Here is a 27,243-nt window from a genome sequence, read left to right on the forward strand (position 1 = left end):
ACTCTTGAAAATAAGTTTAATTGTATCCATTAGAAATATTATCCCCAATAGGTCCACCTTTCCACAAAGGTGGATTTTAAACAAAAAAAAATTCACATTTTTTTAGAATTAATAAACAGCTAAATAATGAATTTCAGTATTAGATTTAGATTCTGGTCAACTGAATAAGAAAGCAAATCAATATCAGGTAATCAGGAGGAATAAAAATTGTTTTTTCTACTGTCAGTTAATTTTTGGACTACTGATATGAGCATAGAACTTAACTTCTGAGTCATACTAAATGGACCAAATATATGAAATCAGCATGTGATCTTCAAGAGTTCCACAGAATCCAGCAGTATTTTAATGACTTTTGCACTGTATTCTAGCATAAGTCAAGCCAATCACCATACAAAAATAATAAATGCTGTTTACTTTAATTGGGCAAGCGTATCCTGTTTCCTGATACACAAAATAATTCAGTATTGTAACCAAGTCTTCTAATGCAATCCAAGGAAAAAAAAAGCGCTCACTTTATGGTTCACTCTCTCAATTTTGATTACCATCTCATAAGCTCACCAGAAGCAGGCTTGTACATGGACGTTTTTGCTTACTGTTTTTGCTTAGGATGCCATTTTACGGATCATGTAGTTCAGAATGCCGCCATTGTGGAAGTAAGTCAGCTCCACGTCAGTGTCAAATCTCATGATGGCATGAAAAGTTTTCCCAGTATCCAGCTATTGGGGTCAAAGAAAGTTATTCAAGCAGCAGAACCTTCCACATGTTACACGACATCATAGTAAAAGAAGGACTATCACAACAGTTTTGCCTTCTTAAGAAATTGCGATAGAAAGCTAAAGTGAACAGGCACTGGACATCAGTACTTATTTCCACACTAGACTAAGCCAGCTGCTTAATACAAAAGTGGTTTAAAACCATAATAAACACAGTACGGAGTTCCTGTGCATTGCATTTGCTGCCTCATTTAGATTTATGGTTGATATAATCCTAGAGGCACGAGAGCTGACCATCCTTATAAGTGGTTATACTAATTCTTGATGTTCTATGGATTCATTCATCTGGCTTAGGTACAACAGCAGTACTAATTTATCTTTCTGAGACCTAGTGTTTAGGAATCAGAAAAGCACAAAGAAAAGTGCATGAAGTCAATAAAACCACTGTATTTTACTGAAGAGTCCCCCTGTCAGGTACTTTCAGATGAATGCACAATGTTCATCTGTGACTGATAAGATGACCAACTCTTTAGCATCTATACTTTCTCCATTTCAGGGCAGCTAGAGACAAATGTAAACAACTGTTGTTAGCAACTAATCCAGGGAAACTACCTGTATTAAATGAACATGCAGTAGATTGTTTTGCCACCTGCAGTAAAAAAGCAGACTTTGATGCTATTGTTAGTTTATAGATATTCCAATCAAGAATAAACCAAATTTATGTTGTAGATACTAATATTTTTCAGAAAAAGGCATAGGTTTCAAGGCAAAGCTAGACAAAAAGCAATCTTTCAAATACAGGGCCTGAAGTTTAACTAGATTTTATGCTGGGTATGCTTTGACTTCACTTTGGATGCTGCAGTGTACAATACTGTCAGCTGACTTGTCAATTAATTATTTTAATTTTAAATTAATTTAAATAAATTAGTTTAATACAGTTTACTTTCTGTTGTGCTTCAAACATTAACTGAGACAGAAAAATGTAGACTGGACTTTGAAAGGCTGGTCCAAAATACAGGACTGCTTTGGGCATGCTGCTTTTATATACCATTCATAGCAAATCCCTATCAGAATTACTTTTTCCATCCCCTTCACCACCTCAAGTCTGCCTTCCTGAAGTGAAAGAAGCTTACTGCCACGTGAAAGCACATTGTTTGAAAAGACAGTTAATTTTGAACGAAATTACAGTGATTCAGAAGATTCAGCCCTTAGGTGTCTCATACCTTAATCTGAACATTCATCTGCGGTTTTAGTTTTTCAGGAATGATAATTGTGTAACGCTCCCGTCCAGTGAGTCCTAAAGTCCCTGCATCCTCTCCAGGTAAATACTGTAGTGGAATCACTCCCATCCCTACTAGGTTGCTTCGATGAATTCTCTCATAGCTTTCAGCAAGCACAGCCTTGACACCCTAGGAAATACACAACAGGTATAGTTATCTTCATGGTTCAGGATAGTACTTCTGTGCTCATAGAAAGGAAACTGGTACATTTGTGGTCCCCTCCATTTCATCTACCAGCTACTGGTAGAGTCAGCAAGTCTGTCTGACAGCAGACTGTCTAGGATGACTTAATTAGACATCAAGTTTCAAACACCTTTTAAAAGTCTGATTGTCAAAAAATTACATACTCTTTCTCAGGAGTCCTGCATACTCCTTTATGTGTCTTACATAGAGCACCACCAGTCATTTCTAACTCTTGCTAATTTAGTATTGCTCTCCTACACTACAAGCTCCAGGATGCACTTTAATTAATTTCTAAATTTTTACATGTTGATACAGTTAAGGCAAAAAAATCACCACTGGAAAAAAAAAACCAACCAAAAAAACCCAACAAAGTCTTGGACAAACATGGTCTTAGACGCCAAATCTAAGTTTGGGGTGGTAAACAGTGTAGGGCAAGATAGACAAAGAATGAAACAGATATTTCACTGTACATGGATTTCTATTAGGTTCCTATAACAATACTGCTAAGCATGCCTGCAATTTTCATGGTGAAGCCTGCTAAATTTCATTTTCACTGATACTACTCTTCTCTTACACTTCCCATCCTCCCTACTAAGTGAGCTGAAGGAGACAGCTGGAAGCAGACCCAAGGTTTACTGAGTTATGGGAATAAGAAGTAAAGAAACTAGTCTTTCTGATGTAGCCTCATGGATTTCTAGCTCAAGATCAGTCAAGGCTTCCAGTCTGAAGAAGATCAATATTTAAGTAGCTTTTGCAACTCTGTGACCTTCAAGGCAACTGAGATTTCAAAACAGCACTTCCTACCAAAAGTATGAAAAAGCTACCCAGGGTGTTGGTCATAAGCTAGTCTCTGCCTGTTGAATGCACTTTTAAGTACTGTCCTTCTAGTTTACTGTAGTCACTCACCAAAAGAAATGGTCCTTTAGCTGCCCAGTCTCTGGAACTTCCTGCACCATATTCCTTCCCAGCCAGCACAATCAGAGGATGGCCAGCCTGCTTGTATCTTTCTGCAGCATCAAACACGTCCAGCTGGAATAAAACCACCAAACTTTTTATACACTTTTTCAGGGTGGAAACACAGTTTTAGAGAAACAAGGAAAAAAGTGTCCCCACATAAATAACAAACCCACACTTCCCATCAATCAGCACTTTAAGGATATTAACCATACAGTGCTTTGTGGCTTCTAGCCTGATCTCCCTCCAAACACAAACCTGGTGCAGGTTTGTTCCACTACTGCTTTTACAGTGGTTATATACACTCCACTGACAGGCCTGACAGCACCACATTACATAGGTATGTGCAACCTGCTTCCCCTGGTCAATACAGCTCCTGTCCTCTCATTAGCTTTACTTAAAATGCACTTAAGTAAATGACCTAAGCTGTAAGAAGGAAAGCCAGTACTAATCCACTCTACTGTCAATGAGCCTCAGTTTAGAGCAGCATGTGTACTTACAGTTTCCCCAGAAGGGAAATGGATAGTCTGAGGTCCTTGTTTATCAATAAATTTGTTCACCAAGCGAATGTTTGCAAAAGTTCCTCTGGCCATGACAGCATCATTCCCTCTGCGGGAGCCGTAAGAATTGAATTCTCGAGGAGTCAAGCTATTAAAGAGAAAAGAAAGAAAAAAAGGAAACTTGTTTTTAGACTGAAGCACTCTGTGCTTGAAAAAAAGAAAGTAACATACTGGTGTTTCTGAGGCAGGTATGTACATAGTTCTCATCACGGTAGTAGCATCCAGTTAACTGATATTTCTACTTTTTTTCTTGAAGGAAAAAGAAAAAAATAGAAGTCTGCCTAAGCTTGGTCACAGAAAGCAGCTTTCATAGTATTCTCATCCCCTGCCCTAGAAAAACATATCTGATAGTGATGCAAAGATATAGTTTATGTTAGGTCAGATGACAATACAATTCTTTTCTTAATAGTTGGCTATTGAAAATCCTTCTTGTTATATTACCATAGCTTCTAGAGCAAAGGTTACAGACTCCAATGTGCTAAACATCTAAAAGGCAGAGAGTGCCCCTCTGCAAGTCAGAACTAAAGAAGAAAAAGCTCACTTGCAAATAAAGATATGGGAATGAGGGGACACTCCATCCTAACCAGTATACAAAAACTATGCTGGAATGTGACAGAAAATTGGACTGTTTGCATTGGGCTACATCCAAACAGCAGCTATGGCATACAACACCTGTTTTGTAATGTGTGTAGGACTATTTAGATTTCAAAGTAACTGACAGCAGAGGGCCAAAGTGTCCAGAGCAGTTAGTTTTCAGTAGATCATGCTGTTTTAATCAATTTCCTCTTCAGAATTATTAGATCTAGTGAATTTATGGTTTTTTTTATGCCAGTGCTGTTCCTCAAAATACATTAGAAAGTTGTAAGAAGTGCTAAGCCAGAGAATACTTCTTGTCTTAAGTTGAACACACAGCACTAAACTGACAGGCTGGCCATAGAAGAAGTCCAACATTTTACAGCAGTTTGGACTCCACTCAACAGCTTTGCCAGTTTTTGCAACTGCACTGAAACCTAAGCTTATGGATGTTCTGTAGCTCCTGATAGCCTAGATATTTGAAATAGCTGCACATGCTAGAAGTAGTGAGTATAAAACCAATTTTTGCCATTAAGGACCATGATCATTTGCTTCAATAGGGAGACAAATCCCAAATCCCTTATTTATTAATAGGCCTACTGCAAAAACTATCCTGAAAATTATCTTCTTCCTCCCTCTACATACAAAGATTTTCAATGAAATAGATGTGCACACTCTATGCAAGTTCTTACACTTGGTGAGAGCTGCTGAAACAGCAGAGAAAGAAATACTTTTCCTTCTTTTATATATTTTCCAGGCATCCGTCAAGGTATACAAGCATATGTGAACAGAGAGCAGATATGTGTGCCTCTAACATGGTAAAATAGTTGTGGTTTTTTCCTTTTCCCAATTTATAACAAAAGTAGTAGTGCTTACCCTCTGCTGGTCAAATAACGGGCTGCAGGACTATTTCTCGCTATGTTTCCAGCTGGAGATATGTGGTCAGTTGTCACAGAATCCCCAAAACTCAACAAGACATAAGCATCTTCTATTGTTTTTGGGGTCTGAAGAGCCAAAGTCTAAACCATCATAAATACAAACAAAATCATTAAAATAGAACACAGAATTCCTTTACCTTTCTAGAAAAGTGTAAATTGCAAAATAGAGTCTACCTTTTTATACAAGTTCAAAGAAAGAGAAAAAAACAACCATATCAAAAATGTTTGTGCTCTTGAAAAAATATTATGTCCTCGCATGAAAATAGATGAGGCAAAAAAATCAGCTGAGGCTTCCTGTGGTACATGCATGAATGCAGACAAAAATACAGAATTCCTAGACATCTGCATGCATTGAGATCTGCATTTTTGTTTAAATGGCACTGAAATAGCAATCAGAACACTGAACTATTTGGTGCAAAATGCAGGCAGGCAGAATTGTGGGTTTCATTTCCTGTTCTTTCCCTCACTTACTTTGTGACTATTTAAAAGTATTTCAGCTTAAAAGGGAGACTTTTCAAAAGTCCTGAAATTACAGAGAATCCTTCAAATTTTCAGATTCACTCATTCCTCTGTATTAAAATAAATACAATACTGTAATTCTAACACTTGAGAACCAAGGCCTCAATAGGCTATGATGAATGCTCCCAGGCCCCTTGGTCAGTTAAGGTCACTACACACTTTGGCTTGATACAGAGGGAAAGCATGCACGTACCAGACCATCAAAGAAAGGTGGAGACTTGATGTAAGTTGACTTAGGATTCCAAGTATATAGTTTATCTGAAGGAGCATCTAAGGCATTCCAAGATTCATTTACTGTCTGAAAAACACACAAAAGTATCCCACTGATTTTTATGTTTTCAGAAGCAATGGAATTACTTCGGAGTCCAAATAAAATTAAAACAAAAAAATAAACCCAAACTTCTCTTCAGCAAAAGCCTTGTGTATTTCTTAAAGCACTTTAAGAAATTATGACAATATACATTATGTTTGGGTTGTTGTAAGGTTTTTTTGGTTTTTATTTTTCTGTTTTGGTTTTTAAATTATTCTATTAAAAGGTTAGAAAAACCCACAATTCATTACAGAAGAGCTGCTCATCCAGTTTTCTGACAGTAACCTATATTATATACACAGATAACACTTTATAATTCTCAAGTTTATTTATTAGTGATCTTAAGAAGCTTTCTTAACATGTAAACATTAAGAATATTTTGTTTCAACACCTCAAAAACGTTTGAAGGAAGACATTGCCAAGTACAAGTTTTCTTCTGATGTGAATGCTATTAAGTATTGCAAATGAATTTTATGTCAGTTGAAAAAAACAAACATCTGTGAAGCTGGTATATCTCACTTTCTAATACTGGCTTGGGAGGACTGTTTAAAGCACATCATTTATATGTTACAATGAAAAAAATCATTAAGGAGCAATTTTCAGGACACAACAATCTATAAGAACCAATTAATTAACCAGAAGACATTTAGGAAAAAATAAATCTGATTTGAATACTTGTCAGAACAGGATCAACAGCAATAGAAATAAAAGGTTCATTTCATTATCAAGACCAGCTTATTTAACATCTTCAGAATAGTGCAATACATCAACCAAACTACTCTGCAGGGGATTAATTCACCTCTATTTTTTGGTAGACCTCCTTGAACATCCCAGGAATAACAAACTGACGCTCAACATCCTGAATCTCATTTCTTGTTGGCCAGATATCTTTCAAGAAAATCTTCCTCCCTGAAGCATTTATTCCTGTAGAAAATGGTATTGTTATGTTTGTTTCATAAACTTTCCATCAAGAAAGAAAGGAAAAGTTTATCATGGTGTCCTTCAGCTATGTGCTCCTTCTAACCATGTCAACTCTCCTAAGACACTTGATTTCACATACAGGGGTCTGACAGAAGAGGGCCTCAAGGATGTGTGTACCTATGCCTGCTTTTGTAATTTCCAATGATCTTCCAGAATACTTTATAGAGTAAATTAGGTTGGAAAGGATCTTTGAGGTGTCTAGATGAACCACCTGCTCAAAGGAAGTCTACTGTGTCAGGTTGCTTATGAGAGACTGTCACACAGATATAACCAAAAAGATGCCCCTGCAGAATTAGAATACCAGTTAGGCTTGGCTTCCCCCTTTCTCCATCATACAGACTTTCTTGCTCAGTTTCTTAATGACTGCATGCTTTGTATCCCAGAGGTACTCAGTCATTTGATGTAGCTCAACAACAAATGTTTCTGAAAAGCTTAATTCCAATCAGTTTATGAGCTGTGAAGAGAAGCATCCTGACATTGTCTTACCCAAAGGCTCTTTCTCAAAGTCGATCCGGATAGTCCCTGCAATTGCATAGGCAATTACCAGTGGTGGGGAGGCCAGGTAGTTAGCACGGGTGTTGGGATGGACACGCCCTTCAAAATTCCTATTGCCAGACAACACACCCACTGCTACGAGGTCTCCCTGTAAGAGACAGTTTGAGACAAAGGTGCTTGCAGACTCCACACACCCAGCAGGTCTGCAGAGCTGCACCATGCTGCAACATCAATGACTAGACAGTCACAGAACTTTTTCCTTCCAAACAATCCCAAAGCACCTCCCACAGAAAATAGGATGTAGACTGAATTTACTTCACACACAGCTGAGAAGAGTTAGTGCATAGTACAACACAGCTTAGAACAGCACATAAGAGAGAAGAGCTTACAGGAAACTGCACAGTGAAAACTACATACCTGTGTAATCGCCTCAACAACAGACTCTGGTAGGGGTCCACTATTGCCAATACATGTCATACAGCCATAACCCACCACATCAAACCTAGACAGAGCACAGAAATCAATGAACAAAAAGCAATTTTGCAAGAGGATGTTTAACCCCTTAGCAGTTGGCTAGGGTCACTTTCAGAAGGTGCACTGTTTTAACAAATGAAATGCTGCTGAAAACAGCATTTTTGAGAATGCTTAATTTTTATCACTGCAGAGACTGTCCATACACACAAAATGAAGATCTGGTAAATGTATTATCTAGCAAGATGAAAAACAGTATAGTGTAATTTATACTATTTTAAAACCATTAGTCTTGAAAAATAACGCATTTTCCTGCTTAAGAACATGAGTCTTTAAGAAGCTACAGCAGGCAACAAGCCCTCTCCCTCACTGGCACAAAGTCAGCCAGCACAACAACAATGCATTAACTCATGCAGAATCATGCCGTAGGGTATATGTCATATCTTTTAAGCTGTACATAGAAATAGTTATACTATTGCATCACTTGTTGTCAATGTTTTCAGTTAAGCAGCCATAAGACAACAGTAAGAAAAGCACTCTTACCCTAGTTGGGAAAGGTAACTCATAACTCCACTCTCCCTCAGATAGTAAGTGACAACCCCGCTTCCTGGCGACAGGCTAGTTTTAATGTATGGCTTCACTGTCAAACCAGCTTCAACAGCTTTCTTAGCAAGCAATCCTGAAAAATGCAAAGGATATTTGCAGATTCTCCTGGAAGTGGGCCAGTTTGGTGGATCAATAGGTTAACAGATGTACCATTAAATAACTGGAAAAAAGAAAAGGCTCCATTTCCAGCAATAAAATTGTACAGCGAGCCAACAGCACTAATCCCAGAATAACGCACTAGAGCTCAAGCGCTCTGTTCAACTGCAAATCCAGTCTGCAATTTCTGCTCCACTGGAAAGTCCCTAGAAGTGGCATTAAATAAGATGCACTCACACTGGGGCAGCATGTAGACATTCAAACCTCAGAACACTACTTGTAACACAGTTGTCTCAAAAAATGCAATGACAAAATGTTAACTTCCACTTATGGTGGTCCAGTGACCCAGTGCTGAAATAATTGCCAATATATGACTGGCTGCCCCCAGAAGCAGATGGCTATAAGAGCACCAATTCTGGCCCTTTTCACAAACAAGGTACCTCACAATATACAGCTTGTTGCAGGAGTGCTATTTTACCACTCCTGGATTTGTAAAATGCATCGAGATGTTTTAGCAGAGTGTATGTGTTACAGACACATATTTATCTTGACTTTTTTCCTTTTAAAGGAATTGTCCATACATAGAACAATGTTCAGAAATGTTTCAGAAAAACCCCCTCCAGCCCTTTCCTAGGAAGGACATAAAAGCAGCTATGCAAACTATGCAACTGCACATTCCCATGCCTCATTCTCTCTTTCATACATCAGCTCTGCTTTGATCCAACATGATCTCTAACAGGAAGACATCATCAAATTGTTTTGTCTTTGCCAGGTGTTCGGCAGCTCTGTTAGACATGATTTTGCAGATCTCTACTTATAAGTGAAAGTTGTGTGAAAAGGTGTACACTGATAGATCTAGAGGCCTAAAGTAGATGCTTGAATTTGAAAAGGCAGTCCTATTCCTGAAATTGCTGAGGCTCCTCAGCTGCCAAAGGAAGCTGTGAAAACTGGAGCTCTTGGATACTTTCAAAAATGTGGCCATGAACAAATGCTCATCCTAGGACCTGAGAGCCTGACAGCCTATTTGAAAGTGTTGGCTTCTGTTTTCCTGACAATACCAGTTCTGAAAAGAATGAAAAGTCAAATTCTAAAAACTGACACGGAAATGCCTGAATTTAAGTTGCTTTGAGCAACCTTAATCCAACATCATTTTAAAGTCAGATTATGCTGTCAAGGCTACAACAGCATACACTCAATATCCTCACAGACACACAGCCCCTGCACCTCATTTAGTGCACAGGATATACAGTCGTAATTCAAAACAATTATTCATATTCTGGATTTCTTTTAGCTAGGTTATTTAGTGTGGGAGCACTGTATGTTTTATTTACTTTCATGTCAAACCCTATTCTGAAAGCCAAATTATTGTGTTTCTTGCGGGTATCTCAGAGGTTCTCAAGACTGTAGTGTACAGTTACTGGAGACGGACAGAATTACTTTTTCCCTCCTTATTGAGGTTATAGCATAAGCATCACTTTATGGAATGGCAGCAAAGGTAAGAGTACCCACTAAATCTTGAGTGCATACACTGAGATCCTTAGGACTACATTCTCCAGGCTGCTGTGCATTAAGGAGTAGTGAATGTGTTCAAAGTACCAACTTTACTTGTATCTGCAGAGCATTCTAGACTTTAAACGTGTAGAACTATTAAGCCTAGCAGGCTGAAAGATCAGCATCTCCAATGCCACAGAGCAGGTTAAAAATGCATGCCATTAGCCTGGGAGCCAAATAGTTGAAACTCAAGTATCCTAAGCAGATGGCACAACTGAGGGATACACTCACCCAGAACTAAGGGAACAGACTGGACCAAAGATAAGTCTGCCTGGAGGAAACCTACTTCTTGATCCTTGGAAGGCACAAATACAGCTCTATTTCTGAGAACATGATCAGGATGAACCTGAGGAAAGAAGTATGCTGATGTGGCTGCCCTGTCAAGGACAAGTGAACTGGGAAACTTTGTTCAATTCTGTTCCTCTCAAAGGGGTAAGCAGGTCACTCCTCCACTTCCATTTCCACCCCACATCCTGGTTTACGATGGACTTTGTTCCTACTGCCATGAATTAAAAGATCTTTTGTGCCTGGGAAGGGAGATAGCTGCAGGTACAAAGATAGTAGTCCAAGAACAGGGGACAAATCTCTCATTGACAAACTAAACACAAAGTGATTGTTGCCAGAGGCTGTCCACAAGCCAAGATCTTCCTAGCACAGGAATAAAGGAAACAAATGGTGTGACTTTGATCAGTAAGTAATCCTCTCTGGTCAAAGGTCCTTGTATTGCCCATTGCACATCCTTTCCAATCTTTGTAGAAAATAAGCCTGCATTCTATAGTCTGACAGATTAGGAAGCCCTAATACAGTGATGACCTTGCAGTGACAGATGCCTATGTATATGTCTGCAGAGGAGAGAAAGAAATCTGTGAGCATATAGCCAAGCACCTGTGAAAGAGGGCTGAACTGGACTAGTATAGACTGAACCCTTTCAGCTGCCTTCTTTGTTCATATTTCGCTGCCAGAAGAACATGTTTGGAATGAGATGCTTTCTGCTCAGACTAGCCAGGTTAAAAGTGAACAACCTCCTCATCTGAGATTTAACACAACCAACTCAGACTAACTGTTTTATAGAATATGAATGGTGGTAAACAAGGAAGTGGGTAATAAAAAGCCCATTTCCAACCACTTCTTGGATGCAGTTAAGTTGTAAATGACAAGGCTGTGAAAGATAGCAGTCCACACACAGAGGAGAACACACTTTTTCTCCTCTATGCACATCCCATATGCCATCAGACTCTAGCTTTAACAACGTGATACACCTCTAGCTAAGTCTGTGTTTTTTACTCTGCTGCCAGATCATAGCACATTCAGACTTAAACCCATAGACCGTTCTTCACTGTCCCTCTTCTTGTGGCTCTGACTTTCAATAGTCTTTTCTCAGTTCTATAGAACAGCTTCGGTACATTTGAACAAGTATCAGAGGTGCTGGTTAATTCAGTTCCAGCTTGCCCTGTAGAGAAGCCAGTGCAGGAAAAATACAGTTTCTTCAACCCATGTTTGTGGCTACTATTTCCAGAATTCCTCCTGCTACCCTTAGAGACTAAGCTCAGTTTTAGCACTCCAAATGATAAAAAACAGCACTGTGCTTGTAAAATTACATGAGTGTTTTGTCTTTAGGACATACAGCCAGAGCCATAGAGAAATTACTGCACATTAAGCCAATAAACTTACCTGCTCCCAACATAACTGAAGGGTTACTGGTATTTGTACAGCTTGTAATGGCAGCAATCACCACTGAACCATGAGCAAGCTCGAAGTCACAGCCCTCAAAATTAAATTTCACTATGCTGTTGTGTCGATCTGGGGCAATTTGGAATCCCTTGAATCCTTGCTGTAAGAGCAGAAAATAAAAATCAAAAGGATATGGTTAATATAAATATTTTGGCTGTAAAATATTTTTTTACAGCTGAGCTGAGAATTTAATGAGTGAGAAGTGTCTGTCAGTCACATCCATACTTGAACTTTCATGTCTGGTCATGAAGGCTTGCATCTCTGGTCAAAGTGGTGGACAAAGATTATTTTTCTAGGGTCTATCCTGTTCTCTGCTTACTGGTAAAAGAGGCAGCCTTTGCAGCAAAATGTATCTGTGTTTTCTTCCTGTATTAATATACCCTTCTTCAGATCACTCAGATGCTTCTTGCTCCTGTATGCTCCAGATTACTGACCACATACAGTCTTGTTACACAATACAGTCCTGAGATTTTAGCCGTAACTTAGCTGTAATAAAGTAAGATCTTTAAGTCATGAATATCAAACAGCTCAAACTTATACTGAGAGTTGACTTGAGAGGCAAAAGCCTGACAGCTGAAAGAAAAAACAAAGAGGAAGAAGGCACTGTTAACAGTAAAAAATTATGCTTAGAAATCTGAAAGCATAAGGTCATTTAATGGAGTTTGAAGCATGTAACAAAACAGGAATTACTGGAAATTGCTGTAGTTTAAGTTTCTTGATTTACATCAGTAGTGTTTTAGTGCCTTTAACAAGGGCAGTTACCGTATCAGGTAAGAATTTAAACTGATTTTGGAAACTTAAGTGTCTGGGCATATTAATCGAAATGAATGTCTTGCTCTTCTTTCAATGACCATTTTTGACTAGATGATGTAGAGAGAAGTCTTTTTTTCTTGTCTCTGCCACTGACATCAGAGTCGTGGAGACACATGTAGTTCTGATCTGATGAACAGTTTCCATATTGAATGCAAAATTATGTTGTGGAGCTCAGGGCATAACCTGCCTGGAAAGCTGAAGAACTGGGTAGGTAGCACACAGCTCAGTGCAGTAGCTACTTGGTCCACTCACCCATCATGGCTAGTTCAGAAATCCCTAGTCTATGTCAAAACCATGCTAGGCCTAAGACTGATCTAGAATCAGAAAGAACTACTATTTCAGTACGACATGAACACCTTCATGCAGAAGAAGCATCAGTCCAATTTTAAACTTTTAATTTTTTAATGTCATCTACAAAACTGAAAACATCCTCGTTTATTTTTCAAGAGGCAAAAAAACCAACACACCAGTTAACCCCAGAACGTAGTTCCTAAATACTAGACAACTTCTAGAAGCATGTATTAGTCTGTATGCCCAAATGTTCCTAGTCCGTACCTTGGATCCCAGACAAGTCTCAAAGTCCTTCTTCATATCTGACACAGCAACTTTGTCTTGAGGTCTTTTTGGTCCACTACAGCAAGGCACAACAGTATGGAGATCCAACTCAACAACCTATTCAGTAAGAGGAACAGAGAGTGGTTCAGCACCATATGACAAGTTGAAGCCAGTTAAGCCACAGGTATGCTTACCTTTGCTACTGAACCAAGGCTAAGCCTGCACATCTTTATGTTTGCAGAAATTATCAAAGACATATGAGAAGGGAAAGATCAGAAGAAAAGGAACAGTTCTACTTTCAGACCTTGCCACCTCCCAGGTATGACTCTCAAAAGTACCCCAGTTGTTGAAAACCCAGAGTGTGACTAAAGCATCTAAAAAATATTGATGATTTGGAGAATTATGTTCTTTCACATGCTAGTAACAGAGTCCTCTTCAGAAAACAATGATGTGAAGAAATCCTCATATTGGCATAAACTAAAGAAGACTATTCATCTTGGCCTTGGGGAAACATTCGATCTATTATAAAATGGAGATTATCATGTTTTCCTATTCCTCACTCATGTTTCAACTTTGTCTTTAGAGTGTGATGCATTTTTCTCTATTTACTAAGGTCTTTGGATAATAATGCAAACCTGAACATAAGTTACAAGATAAGTTCTTACCAGGAATATGCTTGAGTTTCCTTGACACAGAGTAAGATCCTGATTTTCTTGCATAGAAAACGGCTTGTGTCGTCTGTGGTTACCACAGAGACTAAGTGTCCTGATTCACATAGCAAAATAAGTTGCTGAACAAAAGGGTAAAACTGGGACAAGGTTCACACAAACAACATCCACACTATCTTCGCAGCTGTGTTTGATTCTGGAGTGGACTTGTCAAAACTGCATAGATCAAACTGCAGAATCTGCACCAAGAGCTCAGTTGAGACCCAGTTTATACCTATGCCCAAATTTTGACATTTTGAAAGGCAGCCAACTCATTCCACTCGGCCGTAAGTTAAGACAGCTGTGTGGACCAAGCCAAAGGATAAGGAGTTCCTTGACTATTTCTTAGCTGCTGTGACAAACAGACAATTATCACATTAAAGTAGGGCAAGGCACAAAGCAAGGAGACAGAAGGCAAAGTAGTTTCTAACCTGTGTGAAGTCCGGATCCTGAGAGGAGTTCCTGAAATCTCTTAACATTCCCACAGCCTCAAGATACTTTTTTGTGCATGTAACTTTCTCTTTATCACGGCCTAAGGTGAAAGGCAGATACAGCAAAAAGAAAACGCAAATGAAACTGAGGAACTACTATGTGACAATAAAAGAAAAAAATCCCTAACAGACTATTTCACTGTTCACACTGTACATTGACTACAAGAGACCTTTTCAGCACAAATATTAGAGACTCTCTAGAAAAATGCAGACTTAACGGCTTTTGCAGAACTAAAACTTAGGTTCCTGTTTCTGTCACCTGGACAAGCTAGGTTTGGGCAGGGCTAAGGAGGCTGTTGGCTGCGAAACAGTCTAGAACTCAGCTCTTACTAATCATGAACCCTAAGAGCAAGAAACAGCCTGAATAAGCAAGTATGGATAAAAAAAGCAATGAAGATCAGAAAGCTCCACTTGATTCAACCCCACTGCTGACTACACCATATAGACACGGAGTCCTTGCTTTCAATTACGTCTAATTCATGATCTCTTCTTACACTCACCAGTTTGTATCAGGTACCCAATGCTAATATCATCCACTGGGAAATAGGCAGCTGTTGCTCCGTACTCTGGACACATATTGGCAATGGTCGCTCGGTCAGCAATTGACAGCTGGGCTACACCAGGACCAAAAAACTCCACAAATTTACCCACGACTCCAACTTGGCGAAGGTGCTGTTATGAAAATACAGTGCCTGTGTCATTGCTAGGTGTCAAATGACCTGAGCATGTATGTTATTAAATCCAGTTTTCAACTTCAGAGAAACCTTTTCCGAAGGTTTCTATAGCCATCTGAAACCAGGAAGCCTTTGTAAACTAAATCACAAAGATGAGGACACACAGATGTAAAGTTTCAATAATAAGGTACAACACAGATGTATTCCTTCCAAACTTGCTCTTCCCCTCATTTAAACTAGAGTCTACCTTAGAACAACTGTATTTTTCTAAGGAGAGGAGAACACTCTGGGGTCTTTAGCCACCAAACCCAGGAAGATGGGGAAACAGGAAGAACCAACTGCACAAGTGCATCAATCAAACTGTAAATGACTGATCACACACAACATCTGGATGAACTCATAGAAAATATCTGTTGACTTTTCCCATTTGGAGGTTTTCTCTAGAGACAGCATCCCATGATGAACATGTGTACCAGATTTCTGACCTCAAACATCATTAATGCTGGCCCAGTAGTACTCTTAATTCAGTCACAATCCACCGAGTGAATAAACATACTATGAACATATGACATACAAGCTAAACACCTGCAGATCAAAGAAATCAGACTTCAGTGCTTACTGCCTGTTTTCAGGTTTTACATTGCCTTATTTTAAGTGAGGACTTCAAAAAAGAAAGTCACTGTTTCTTTTGAGGCAGCAGAGAAACAGTATCATTTTACAAGCATTGCTGTTCCAAAACAGGTCTGCACATGAGGATTTGAACAGGCCCTAAGATATCAGCTCTGTTCTATTTTGTATGCCTTCTGGGAAACAGATTTGCATAGCAGATTTGCAGTTGTCCTTGGGCAGCTGACTCCAACCCATACAGTGATAAAGCTTAGAAAAAGTCCAAAATGACTACACGGAAGCACACACAGGCTCCTAAGCATGCAGTACAGTGGCTTTATCCTACAGAACATGCATAGCTTTCAGTAGTAATGGCAAAACCGCATACATGTTCATTACCTTGGTAATGGTGAGCACAATGTCAGTGGATGTTACCAGTGGCTGAGGGTTTCCTAGCAGCTTATAGCCAACCACCTCAGGAAGCACCATGCTGATCGGCTGGCCCAACATCACTGCTTCTGCTTCAATACCACCAACACCTGCATGGAACAGGAGTATACAATCCAACTATTCTATTCAGAGAGACAGTAATGTGTCAAAGATAAACCCATTAAGTACAATTGACAGACAATTACTTGATTTAAGGCATGAAAGGGGAGAGAAGGCAAACAGCCAGAGGGCTTAGCCTTCTGCTAAGAGGCACCATCTTGGTTCAGTTTCTGCAAGTTGGGCTTTAAATTTTTTTCTATTTCATACTTTCACCTCTGTTCCTCATCCATTACATAGATATTAGGTAAATCTAAGTAACTTACTCCGAGGATGTTTGGCTTTTACAATAGCAGATGTAACAGTTTTCTTTAATGACTTAAACATGCAATGCATAAACCAAGAATGACTGACATGATGGCATTGAATACGGTGTGCTGTGAATTAAATGTATGCAGACCATGACTACTGGTCATCAAACAAAAACTTAGAAGTTATTTTGAAGGAAGAAAAGATTATTAGAGTCATGACTGTAGGCTGTTCTAAAGATTACTAAGAGAAAAACTACTTATTAAGACAGAAATACCTTACATCTATTAAGTTTCAACGGGGCTTGGGTGTGCACAGGTGGGAACCTTTGTGTAAGCACACCTTCAGTACTAGACAAGTGCAGTTCAAGTGACTACTTCATTTTGCTGATTTAATAAGGTAAAGTATCAAGATGATGTTTACCAGCAATTTGGCATTAGGTGGCAGTTTTATAACTTTTTGCCTGTAGGAAGTCCCTCTCATGTTTATCTTCCACTTTCAAACCTCTTTCTACCTTTTGCTTACTTTAATTAATACTAAACTAGAATAAATTGCCTGTAATAATTGCTTATGTATGCCAAACCACTACTCCTACCCTTTTTCCCTCTTAATCTAATAATGATTCTGAAGAAAATATCCAATTTATTTTATGAAAAATGATATATCTATGTTAATTAAAAAGATAATTCCGTGACAGATCCAAGCATGTGAGTCCTTTCACTAGCTGCTGAATAATTTTTAAACAGTCAAGTTAGTCAACATGACTGATGGGCTACCACAGACAGGTATGAAGCAAGTTCAGCATTACCAGCCACTAGCAAGAAATGCTGGATCCAAGAGTCTGCGTTTTGAGCACATAAGGTATGGACTATGTCCAGCCATACTTTTCAAATTCTGGAGGAAAATAAGGCTAAGTTTATAGACACACTTCCAAGCAGCTGTTGTGTTGTGACATTATCTAAATGACAGCTCCATGCATAAGGTGCAATCAAATACAGAAAAGAGACATCTTATCCCAAAGATGTCATGGTTTTAAATTAAACGAACTTGTTTACATTGGTATTCTAGGCCAGCAGGAATTCTTCCAGCCTTGACAGAAAATCTCGATCAACCAGTATTACATGCAGTAGAAAAAAAACAATGTCCTACTTCTATCACAGGTGGTACTCATAACTTGACAAGCATCTCTGAACAACTAGCAAATGCTATGTAAAAACACCATGTCTTCTGCATGTAGAATATCTATTTCAATAGGGCTCCTATCACCATATCACAGCAAGATAAGGTTTTGCTACCATGTGTGGGATGATTGCAAATATTTTTATTTCATAACTACTTTAATCAGTAATTCAAACACTGCAGGTTGCTCTACAAGCAAAAAAATGATTTGTATTTATTTCTGCAACAAGTATTCTGCAGACTACTGGTACTAGAATGTAATTCATAGTGCTGTTTCCTACAATGGCCTCTCTGGCCATATTTAAATCAGCTTCAACTTTCAGCATCTTCAACCTAACAGACTGCATTTGCAGTACTTTTTGATAAGGCAACACTTTGAAAGTAGGTGACTAAGGAACAAATGGATGTTCAGTGATGCTTCAATCCCTTTGCCTTCTCAAATGACTAAGATGCTTCCAGAAGTCTTACCGTTTTCCTTGCCTGTTTCCTTGTATTTTAAATGCAGAACAGAAAATACAGAAAAGGAACCCAAACAACACATGCACCAGAAATCATCTGAGACTGTAATCAGAACAGGGGGGTTAGTTACAAAGTCTTCACTAACTTTAAGAGACTTTATCAGGTTCCTTGAGTTTGGGGTTAGTCTGTGTACTGTGTCTGGCTGGCACTGAGATAACTTTTTTTAACAGCACCTATATAATGTCATGTTTTATATTTGTGATCAAACCAGCGTTGATAACACACCAATGTTTTAGCTATTGCTGAGCAGTACTTAAGACAGTATTAAGGTCTTTTGTTTCTCACTCTGCCTTTCAGCAAGTAAGCTGGGGTGGGTAGAACACTGAGAGGGGACACAGCCAGGACAGCTGAGCCCAATTGAACAAAGAGATATTCCATGCCATATAACATCATGCTCAGCATTAAACAAGGAAGGCAGGGTGAGGGAGGAATTTTTCCAAAGTAGCCAATGCCTAGGGACTGACCAGGCTTTGGTGTGCTGGTGGGAGGTAGTGACTGATTGTCTTTGCATCACTTGCTTTCATTTTCTTTTTTATTTCTCCACTTCACTTATTAAACTGTCATTGTCTCTAATTCTCTTCCCCTATCCTGCTGGCAGGAGTGAGTGGGGGCTAAGAGTCTAAAAAACAGCTTAGTTGGCTAACAGACTATTCATGATACGCTACTGCACGTACCCCAGCCAAGCACTCCCAAGCCATCTATCATGGTAGTGTGCGAGTCAGTGCCCACAACACTGTCTGGATAGTAGTAGCCATCCTGATCCATCACCACTCTTGCCAAATACTCCAAGTTCACTTGGTGGATGATCCCAGAGCCTGGTGGAATAATCCTCATGTTTTTAAAAGCCTGAGAGCCCCACTGAAACAGAAAGAATTGGAATAAAAAATTTTCAGTGCACATGATCACTGAAGAACTTTTGTTCATTTCACTTTTCTCCATGCAAATAGAATTACTTCATTCAGTACCTTTAAGAATTCAAACCTTTCTTTGTTCCTTTCAAATTCCAGGTCCTGATTTTTTTGCAAGCTGTCTGATCTGCAGGTGAAAATAATCAGCTGTCAGAACCAAAAGTATCCACCTGAAACTTATGTCTGGTCAGATACACCATAAGCTTGAAAGAAAAGAAGAGTTACTAGCTAATGTTAACACTGATCAATTATCTTTTAATCTCACTGCAGCTGTGAACTGCAGGCAACCACTGAAAAGGAAATCTTAAGAGATAATACCTGATGTCTGGCTCAAATGTGAGTGTATTCTGTCTATCACAGATGTGGCAGACAAAACTTGGGAAAAGCTACATTACATATTAGAGCAATGTGAAGTTTCCAATACCTAAATCAGAGGAAATCAGCAAAGCAGTAAAGGGAAATGGAACACAACTGCTCTGTAACTTCAGTTAAGAAGAGATTATCACTGATGATATAGTGCTGCCTGAAGCCCCTGTGTTTCAAAGCAGACAGGGCTAACAAATATTTCACTTGAATCAGCTGCCTAATTTAGACCTGAAGAGTTTAAAGGAGATGAAGCATAGGGCTAGTCAATGTTCTCTCCATATATACATAAGCCTAATAGAAATAAAATAAGGCTGTGACAAAAAGTAATTATTTGCAAAAAATCATCTAAATGAAGTCTCAGATACTACTGATAGCATAAAATGAATATTAAAATAATACAGAAGAAGAATCATAATAGTTGATTCTGTCTTATGGTAAAGATGAAATCGTGTCTTGTTCACAAAGGAATACACTGTTTTGCAAAGATCTTAAGTGATGTGATGCAAATTAAAAAGAAAAAAGATTGGGTTTCTAGTTTAACAGATCAGTGCTAAAACACCCATTACCCCAGAGATCAGTCTTTAGATGGTTATCTGTAATTTTGTGTCTGTTTCTAAACACCTTAGTGTTAAGATTAAGAATAGATACAGCATCCCTAGGGAAAAAAAAAACCAAAAACACTTAAAGGGAGCTGATTTTTGACAGTTACATAAATCAAAATTTTTTGGCCCTTTTTCTCCCCTGCTAAAGTATGAAATGGCATCAGTGAGAATTTGTATCCTTACTAGGCTACAATTAGAAAAACAGTAGGAAAAAAGTTGTATTTGAAAACTGTCTGGCAACATTCTTCTATGAAGCAGGCTTCACAATATATTTCTGCTCAGAAGTTAATAATTTTCATTCTAAAGAAGCCTCTAAATATTGGCACTGTAAAAGTCCTCTTTGTGTTCTTTAATTTCCACTTTCTAGGAATTTTCCTCTTTGCAATACCGTAACTTAAGTGGCTCACTTCAAAACTATCTCCGATAGAGGACAATAAATACAGAGTATTTTAGCAGGCAAGATAACTGCAGACCAAAAAGCTTCAGGAGTTTGGAAGATGGAAGGAAGGCACCAAGAACCATGCAATTGCAGGATGTGTTTGGAAGAATAGTTCAATAGGCCCACGTTTGGATATAATGAAGCACAGAAGGACCACTATGAAGAGGTCTCATATTTCACTGTGGGTCTAGTCAGTGCAAGTGAGTGCTCATCTCTCTGCAGCATGCTGAGGATTGAATAGCATTATGTTTCTTTCCTGTACTTATAGGAGCCATATTAATCAGTGTCTTGTGCTCTTCTGTGTGGAGGCACTGAACTAGCAAACAGTTTCTCAGAGCTGGGCTAGGGCAGCTCAGGATTGTACAACTATATAAATTTTTATATAAATATATAAACATATAAATTCTTACATAAATAAAGGAGACATTCTTGCCTGTCCTTTCTAAAAGGCCCTACAGGGTCAAAAAAAAGTGGAAAAAAGCTATTTCTGAGCAACCAATAATAATGAAGTATTACTGTGTAAAATTATGTTACAACAGGTCTGGACTGAGACTATTTCTATTAACACGTAGTCCAGGCTTGTGCTGCTGAGAGACGTACCACAGAAAAAACAAAATTCCCCCATCTAATCCACAGAAACTGAAACAAGTCAAACACTTCTTAAGAATCTAGGTTGTTAACAGTCCAAATGCTGAGAATATCACCAATGGGACTACCTTCATTACCAGTAATCAGCTTCAGCTTACTACCATTAATAAGTAAGAGTAATTCTGTATCCTTACCGCCTGTTGAAATCAACTTGGATGGAGTGATCTATCACTAGATCAGCAGGACAGATAGGATTGATTTTTTCAGGGTCACCACCAAGTTTCTTCACAGCATCACGCATTGCAGCAAAGTCAACCACAGCAGGTACCCCACTAAAACAGAAGAGAAAAAGGTAAGGTGAAACAATTTGGAAAAAAACCACACACAGTTGAGATCCTGAGATGCAGAACAGACACCTACTGTTCCATACAAAGCAAACCACAGCCTTATCCTGAGTTTTGGGATCAATACTCTATGGCAGAGACAGTACACTTGGGAAGACAAAGTCAGAAGAGCAGAAGGGACAGAACTGTATCTATACCCTGAGTACTGTAAAAAATGACAAGCTAAAGCCAAAATTCATCAACTAGCAGAAGCAGTTTAACATGCTTGGCTGACAATCTGGAAACTTAGTCCTAGTCAGCATTCCTTTGAGACCCTGAACTGGCTTCTCCTCTTTTGCTCTGTGCCTGTCTCTACTTCACAGTCTGTTTAAAAAGGGAAGGGAGAGGGGGAAAATGGCAAGGTCCTTTCTTTGATTCTTTGCTATGTTTCTTTTGCTGATTTTAAGCCAATGGTCATCTCTTCAAAGTTTTGCAAAGCACAGGAGAATCTTCCCCATAATTAGGGCCATTTGGTACCTTCCACACTTCAAGTGAAACTGGCAGAGCTGAGCATCTGATTTCTTAAATTACAAAGAACATGACTACAAAACACATTTGCAGAATAACTGTATTTTCAGAAGTGGATTTAACTGCCCTGGCAGATCACTGGACAAACCCGAAAGGCAGAAATAAGGTGTACCATTCATCTTTACTAACAAATTCTTGTACTTAAACTGACAAAAGACCTTTTATCACAAATGACACTCAAAGACCACATTTTCAATCCACAGGCCAACATTCACATTGCTGCCTTCTCACGCATCCTATTGCAATCCTGCAAGCCCCTGAACTCCAAGTGACTCAGAAAAACGTTAACATGCCCTTTTCTCTATGTTTGTATGTCTCATTCATCCAAAACAATTCTTAAATCCCTAAATTAAGCCTTCCTTCCCAAGTGAGTTGGTAAACTATACAGATGGTCAGAATAATGCACGTGAGAGTCCTCAAACCCAAGTTTAGTCATAAGCAAATAAAGAGTAGTAACCATAACTTCTGGCACTCCAACACTCACCTAATAAATCATACACACTTCCATATTTATTTTAACAATGCTTCTGGAGTTTGTCAGCACAGACACTCAGCTTCTACAGAGGTATGTACTACCATGACATTTTTCAATCAGTTTTGGAAAGTCTCTTGAATACCTGATTTTGCTGGCTGCTGAGACAGAAAGAGCTGCCTGATATGCTTATAAGGATTTGGCATCATTCAGTAACCCACTGAGAACACTACATTTCTGCAAGAGCAGCCCAAAGCAGTGAGAGTTTATGTTTTGAACTCTGCTTACAAGGAACCTATTGTCATTATAAAATATATCAGAAACGGTGAATAAGAAAAAGCTTTGCAATTTCCACATAATTTCACCGTGAAGTGTTTACAAAAACAAACAGAAAAAAGGGTCCACATTATCTAACTTTGGCATGATTAACTGATATTCAGCAGTTTGAAGCAATTTGTTGCCCCAGGATATGCATATACCACGAAAAAGGCAAATGCTATGTTACGGTACCTAGGTGGATTTGGGGGAAGGCGGGGTTGGGAGGAACAGTGTGGAAGAGTTATTCTGACAGCTTACAAATGTTAGGTAATTGAAAAGGGACAGATACAACATCCATCTACAGTCTCAGAAGAACTCAGGATAACGACAGAATGTATAAATCTAGGAAATTCGATAATTCTAATCCAGGACATGTGAATCGAATTGTTGTATGGCTTCTGGAAAGTTGCCAAAGCTGCCTTTTCCAAAAGATCCCACTCAGGAGCCTGTTTGAAAGCTCATTTTTCATGAATGCAGCTGCTCTACAGACTTAAAGGCAAATTTTAAAAAGTCAGCAGGAGAGTAGGGGGTAAGAAAGAAGTACAGTAACAAAGGAAACAAAGTTTGCTTGGAAGTTTAGCTTACTCTGTGGTCCAGCTTTTCAAAATCCTAACAGTCAGCAGGTAAAAAATAGCTAGGAAAACAGCACTTTTTTCAATTGAGGCTTTGCCAATTTTTCCTAATGCCTTTAGGAGTTGAGCTGTACTGGGTCTCTAGCACCCAGACAAACTTTGGGAAAATGCAAAACAGAAGGTATGACAGCTAAGACACTTTAGTATTCTGAAAAATGAAATCAACTAACAGCTTAGCAGCATGGGGCTTACCATGGATGAACTAAACTCTCTTACATAGGCAGAGGACAAAGGTACAAAGGACAGTGGACTTGCAAGTCAAATGCTATACTAAAACCAGTCAGAAGCTACTGTTCTACCCAAAAATTGACTTTCCACACCTATCAGGGTCTATTACGTGTTGACATGGGGACTAACCACACTGCAATAACAAGGCCCAGTTTTCATAGTCCATTAGGTAGGAATCTCAATTTGTAATTCTGGGAGAAAGTAAGACATTAAATTTTCAATAGCAGAGAAGTCTTTAAAAATGTTTTGGAATAACAGTTGACTCAGAAGAGAAAATAATCATAGAATCAGAATGGTTTGGGTTGGAAGTGACTTTAAAGATCATCTAGTTCCAAACTCCTGCCATGAGCAGGGACACCTTCCACCAGACCAGGTTGCTCAGAGCCCCATCCAACCTGGTCTTGAACACTGCCAGGAAGGGGGCAGCCACAGCTTCTCTGGCCAACCTGTGCCATGCCTCACCAGCATCACAGTGGAAAGCTTCTTCCTTAGATCTAATCTCAATCTACCCTCTCTCAGTTTAAAACTCTTACACCCTGTCCTATCTCTACACTCCCTGATAAACAGACCCACCCCATCCTTCCTGTAGCCACCTTTAAGCATCGGAAGGCCGCTATAAGGTCTCCCTGGAGCCTTCTCTTTTCCAGGCTGAACACCCCCAACTCTCTCAGCCTATCCTGACAGGGGAGGTGCTCCAGCCCCCTGATCATCTTTGTGGCCTCCTCTGGACCCACTCCAACAAGTCCATGTCCCTCTTATGTTAGGGGCCCCAGAGCTGGACACAGCACTGCAGGTGGTGTCTCATGAGAGCGGAGTAGAGGGGGAGAATCACTTCTGTCAACCTGCTGGTCACGTTTCTCTTGATACACAAGGATATAGTTGGCTTTCTGGGCTGTGAGCACACAGTCAGCTCATGTTGAGGTTCTTGTCACTCAACAGCCCCAAATCCTCCTTGGCAGGGCTTTTCTCAATCTACTCATCATCCAGCCTGTAATTGTGCTTAGGATTGCCCCCACTCATGCGCAGGGCCTTGCACTTGGCCTTGTTGAACTTCATGAGGTTTGCACAGACCCACCTGTCAAGGTGGGTTATAATGATGTGGGTTACAAATCAGAATTGAAAGGGGTAAACAATTGAAAGGAAGAGACCCTTGAGGAAAAAGAAGAAAAAAAAAGAGACAAATCCCTCGCCCCTCAGCAACAAAACCTCTAAACTCTTGAATTCCATCATTTAGAAGAAATTTATTCATCCCATTTTCTTCCCTGCTGTTTTGAAGATTTTCAAAAAGATATTTATTTCTCCAAGTGTTGTCTGTCCTGACATGCAGGAAAGCTGAAAAAGCTCTTTCCAAACATTTAATTGCTACTCTTTCCCTCAGCTCACCCCTCCACCCCAAGCTCAAAATTTCTGCACTTTGCACTTTCCTAGCTTTGGAGACTCACGTGAAGTCTTGCAGAATAACTCTTGCAGGCTTAAACGGCACTTCAACATTCCTATGTTGCACCACTTTCCAGTTGAGAATATTCTCAACATCTCCCTTCTTCACTAGGAACTCATCGCAGTTACGGATTGCTGCTTCCAAGAGTACTCGAATAGAAAATGGCAGGCGTGCTGCATGGGTAAGAGGCAAGAAACAAATTAAGTTTTTACTTTAGGGTAATATTTCAGCAAGTACAGGGTTACATGTCTAGGGCAGATAGGTCCTCAAGTGCTATACTCATTCTCACAAGGCTTTATCCCAAATTATCAGACACCCTTTCCCAGCCTTCAGCTTTGTCAGGTCAGTGCTAGTTGATCTGTTCTACTCAATTCTCTGAGTAGATTTATTATCTCAATCCCTGTGAGACAGTAGGCATCTTTGATAAAAGGACTTTTTTCCACAGCTCTTCCATCCTCCACAACAATACCACAAAGTGCTGTGCTCACCTTGTTTCTCCGCACTTTCCTCTCACTCTTGCTGCTGAACACATATAAAAGCACCGGAAAAACATAATTTTCTACCTGACCTGCTGGAAACCATAGCTTTAGTGATCTAGGCAGTCCCTTGTTCTCCAGAGATGGAGAATTAAACTGAACAGCAGTAGTACTGTGTATCTGCTAATCTTCTTTTACTTCAAGATAGAAATACTTACAGAAGATAATACAAAATATTGTTAAGAGTGTCCTGACAGCTTTACTAAAAGCAATGGGTGTGACAAAACTCAGTAAGTTTCTCTGTCCTTCCTCCCCTGGTCTACTGTAATAATAGCTATTTGATTTCCTCTCAGAATATTTACATTCAAAAATCTCTTGAGAAGTTTGTCCCAACTTTCTACACAGGGGCCCCAAGACACAAAAGTCACTTAAGCACTGTGAGACATTACTGCTATCATAAAAAAAACCCCCACCCAGCTATTATTCAAGACACAGTAATTCAAAATCAATTGTTTGTTTTGTTTTTAAACTTCTTACCCTCCACCCCTCCTCACTATTCTTCTGTTGCTAAGTTGTTCCATTTTTCTGTTGGACAGTGAGAACTGCATCCTTTTCTTTTAAAGAATCTGGAGTTTGTAACTCTTAGAATTGTAGAATGGATCAACAGGTAATACCATATATGTATTTATCTTCTTAAGACTCATCTCTGCTTTGAACACACCAAGTCCTACATGAACTGATTTCTCATTTACACACTATCTGAGCCTGCAATGGATATGCATTGCTGATGTTCAGAGAAAATGATCCTCCTCTTGCTTCCTGAATTCTCTTTAATCATCTGTTCCCTTTCTGAAAGGGCAAAAATACCCAACATAGACAGCTCTAAATCACAGATACTTGCTTTGTAAGATTTCTACCAGTGCCACATGGAAGATGTCACATTTAGGAAGTGTCAGAGGAACTGAAGGAAAAGCCTCCTCAGAAAGGAAAGAGCCACTGGTCTTTTAAAGCTGAACAATCTCTCTGGATGATTCAGTCATATCAGTGTTAGGACCTTTCCAGACTTTGACAACAGCACAGCAGTATGTGAGAAAACTTCTGCACTTAGTTTTGCCTAGTCCTTCTCATCCACTCAAGAAAAACAAGACTGCTGTGTGCACAGCATGTTGAGAAAATAATACTGTGATCTTGCCAGTATTTCTGTAGTTCTAAATAGCCAGAATTGAATTTTGCTAAAATTTTATTGTCAAGAGCCATCTTTTGAATTCATAGCTCTCTCCAGAGACCAAATACCATCTAATGTTGCAATGTCTCTTCAAGGTTCTGTTCATCAATGTTAATTAAATGCTTTCCTTATGTTGTCAACGTACCGTATCTCCCATCTTCCAATTTGCTCAGATTAAAGAACTTCTTCAAAGGCTGTTTAGGGTCCAGTGGCTCCACAATCCGTACAAAAGGGTTGCTCATGGTTATTCAAGACTCTTAATGTTGCTAGAACACAAAAGAAAAACCAAAGCCATTTATGGGACATATGTCCTGCATACAAAATACATGTCCCACAGTCC

General features: G+C 39.2%; 1 protein-coding gene across 1 annotated transcript; it reads right to left on the reverse strand.

Moving 5' to 3' along the window:
* Positions 1–2: 2 nt before the first annotated feature.
* ACO1 (aconitase 1) lies at positions 3–27,165 on the reverse strand. The gene is made up of 20 exons (XM_026866594.1): positions 27,049–27,165; positions 25,207–25,375; positions 21,398–21,535; positions 19,266–19,335; positions 18,975–19,158; positions 16,207–16,346; positions 15,028–15,199; positions 14,468–14,568; positions 13,330–13,446; positions 11,902–12,061; positions 8,521–8,656; positions 7,924–8,008; positions 7,498–7,654; positions 6,830–6,954; positions 5,914–6,018; positions 5,140–5,282; positions 3,631–3,778; positions 3,083–3,205; positions 1,937–2,122; positions 3–716 (listed from the first exon to the last, which is right to left on the reverse strand). The coding sequence occupies exons 1-20, from the start codon at positions 27,143–27,145 to the stop codon at positions 603–605; spliced, it is 2,670 nt and encodes an 889-aa protein (XP_026722395.1). The 5' UTR covers positions 27,146–27,165; the 3' UTR covers positions 3–602.
* Positions 27,166–27,243: the final 78 nt, after the last annotated feature.

This window comes from Athene cunicularia (assembly GCF_003259725.1).
Source record: "Athene cunicularia isolate RWA chromosome Z unlocalized genomic scaffold, athCun1 chrZ_part3, whole genome shotgun sequence".
Lineage (NCBI taxonomy): Eukaryota > Metazoa > Chordata > Aves > Strigiformes > Strigidae > Athene > Athene cunicularia.

Coding starts and splice junctions, on each gene's coding strand:
- ACO1 (XM_026866594.1), bottom strand. CDS start 27,145: ATGAGCAACCCTTTTGTACGGATTGTGGAGCCACTGGACCCTAAACAG. Junction 6,019..6,829: donor AGGTCTACCAAAAAATAGAG/GTGAATTAATCC, acceptor TGTGTTTTTCAG/ACAGTAAATGAATCTTGGAA. Junction 3,779..5,139: donor CGTTATTTGACCAGCAGAGG/GTAAGCACTACT, acceptor TCTCTTTAATAG/CTTGACTCCTCGAGAATTCA.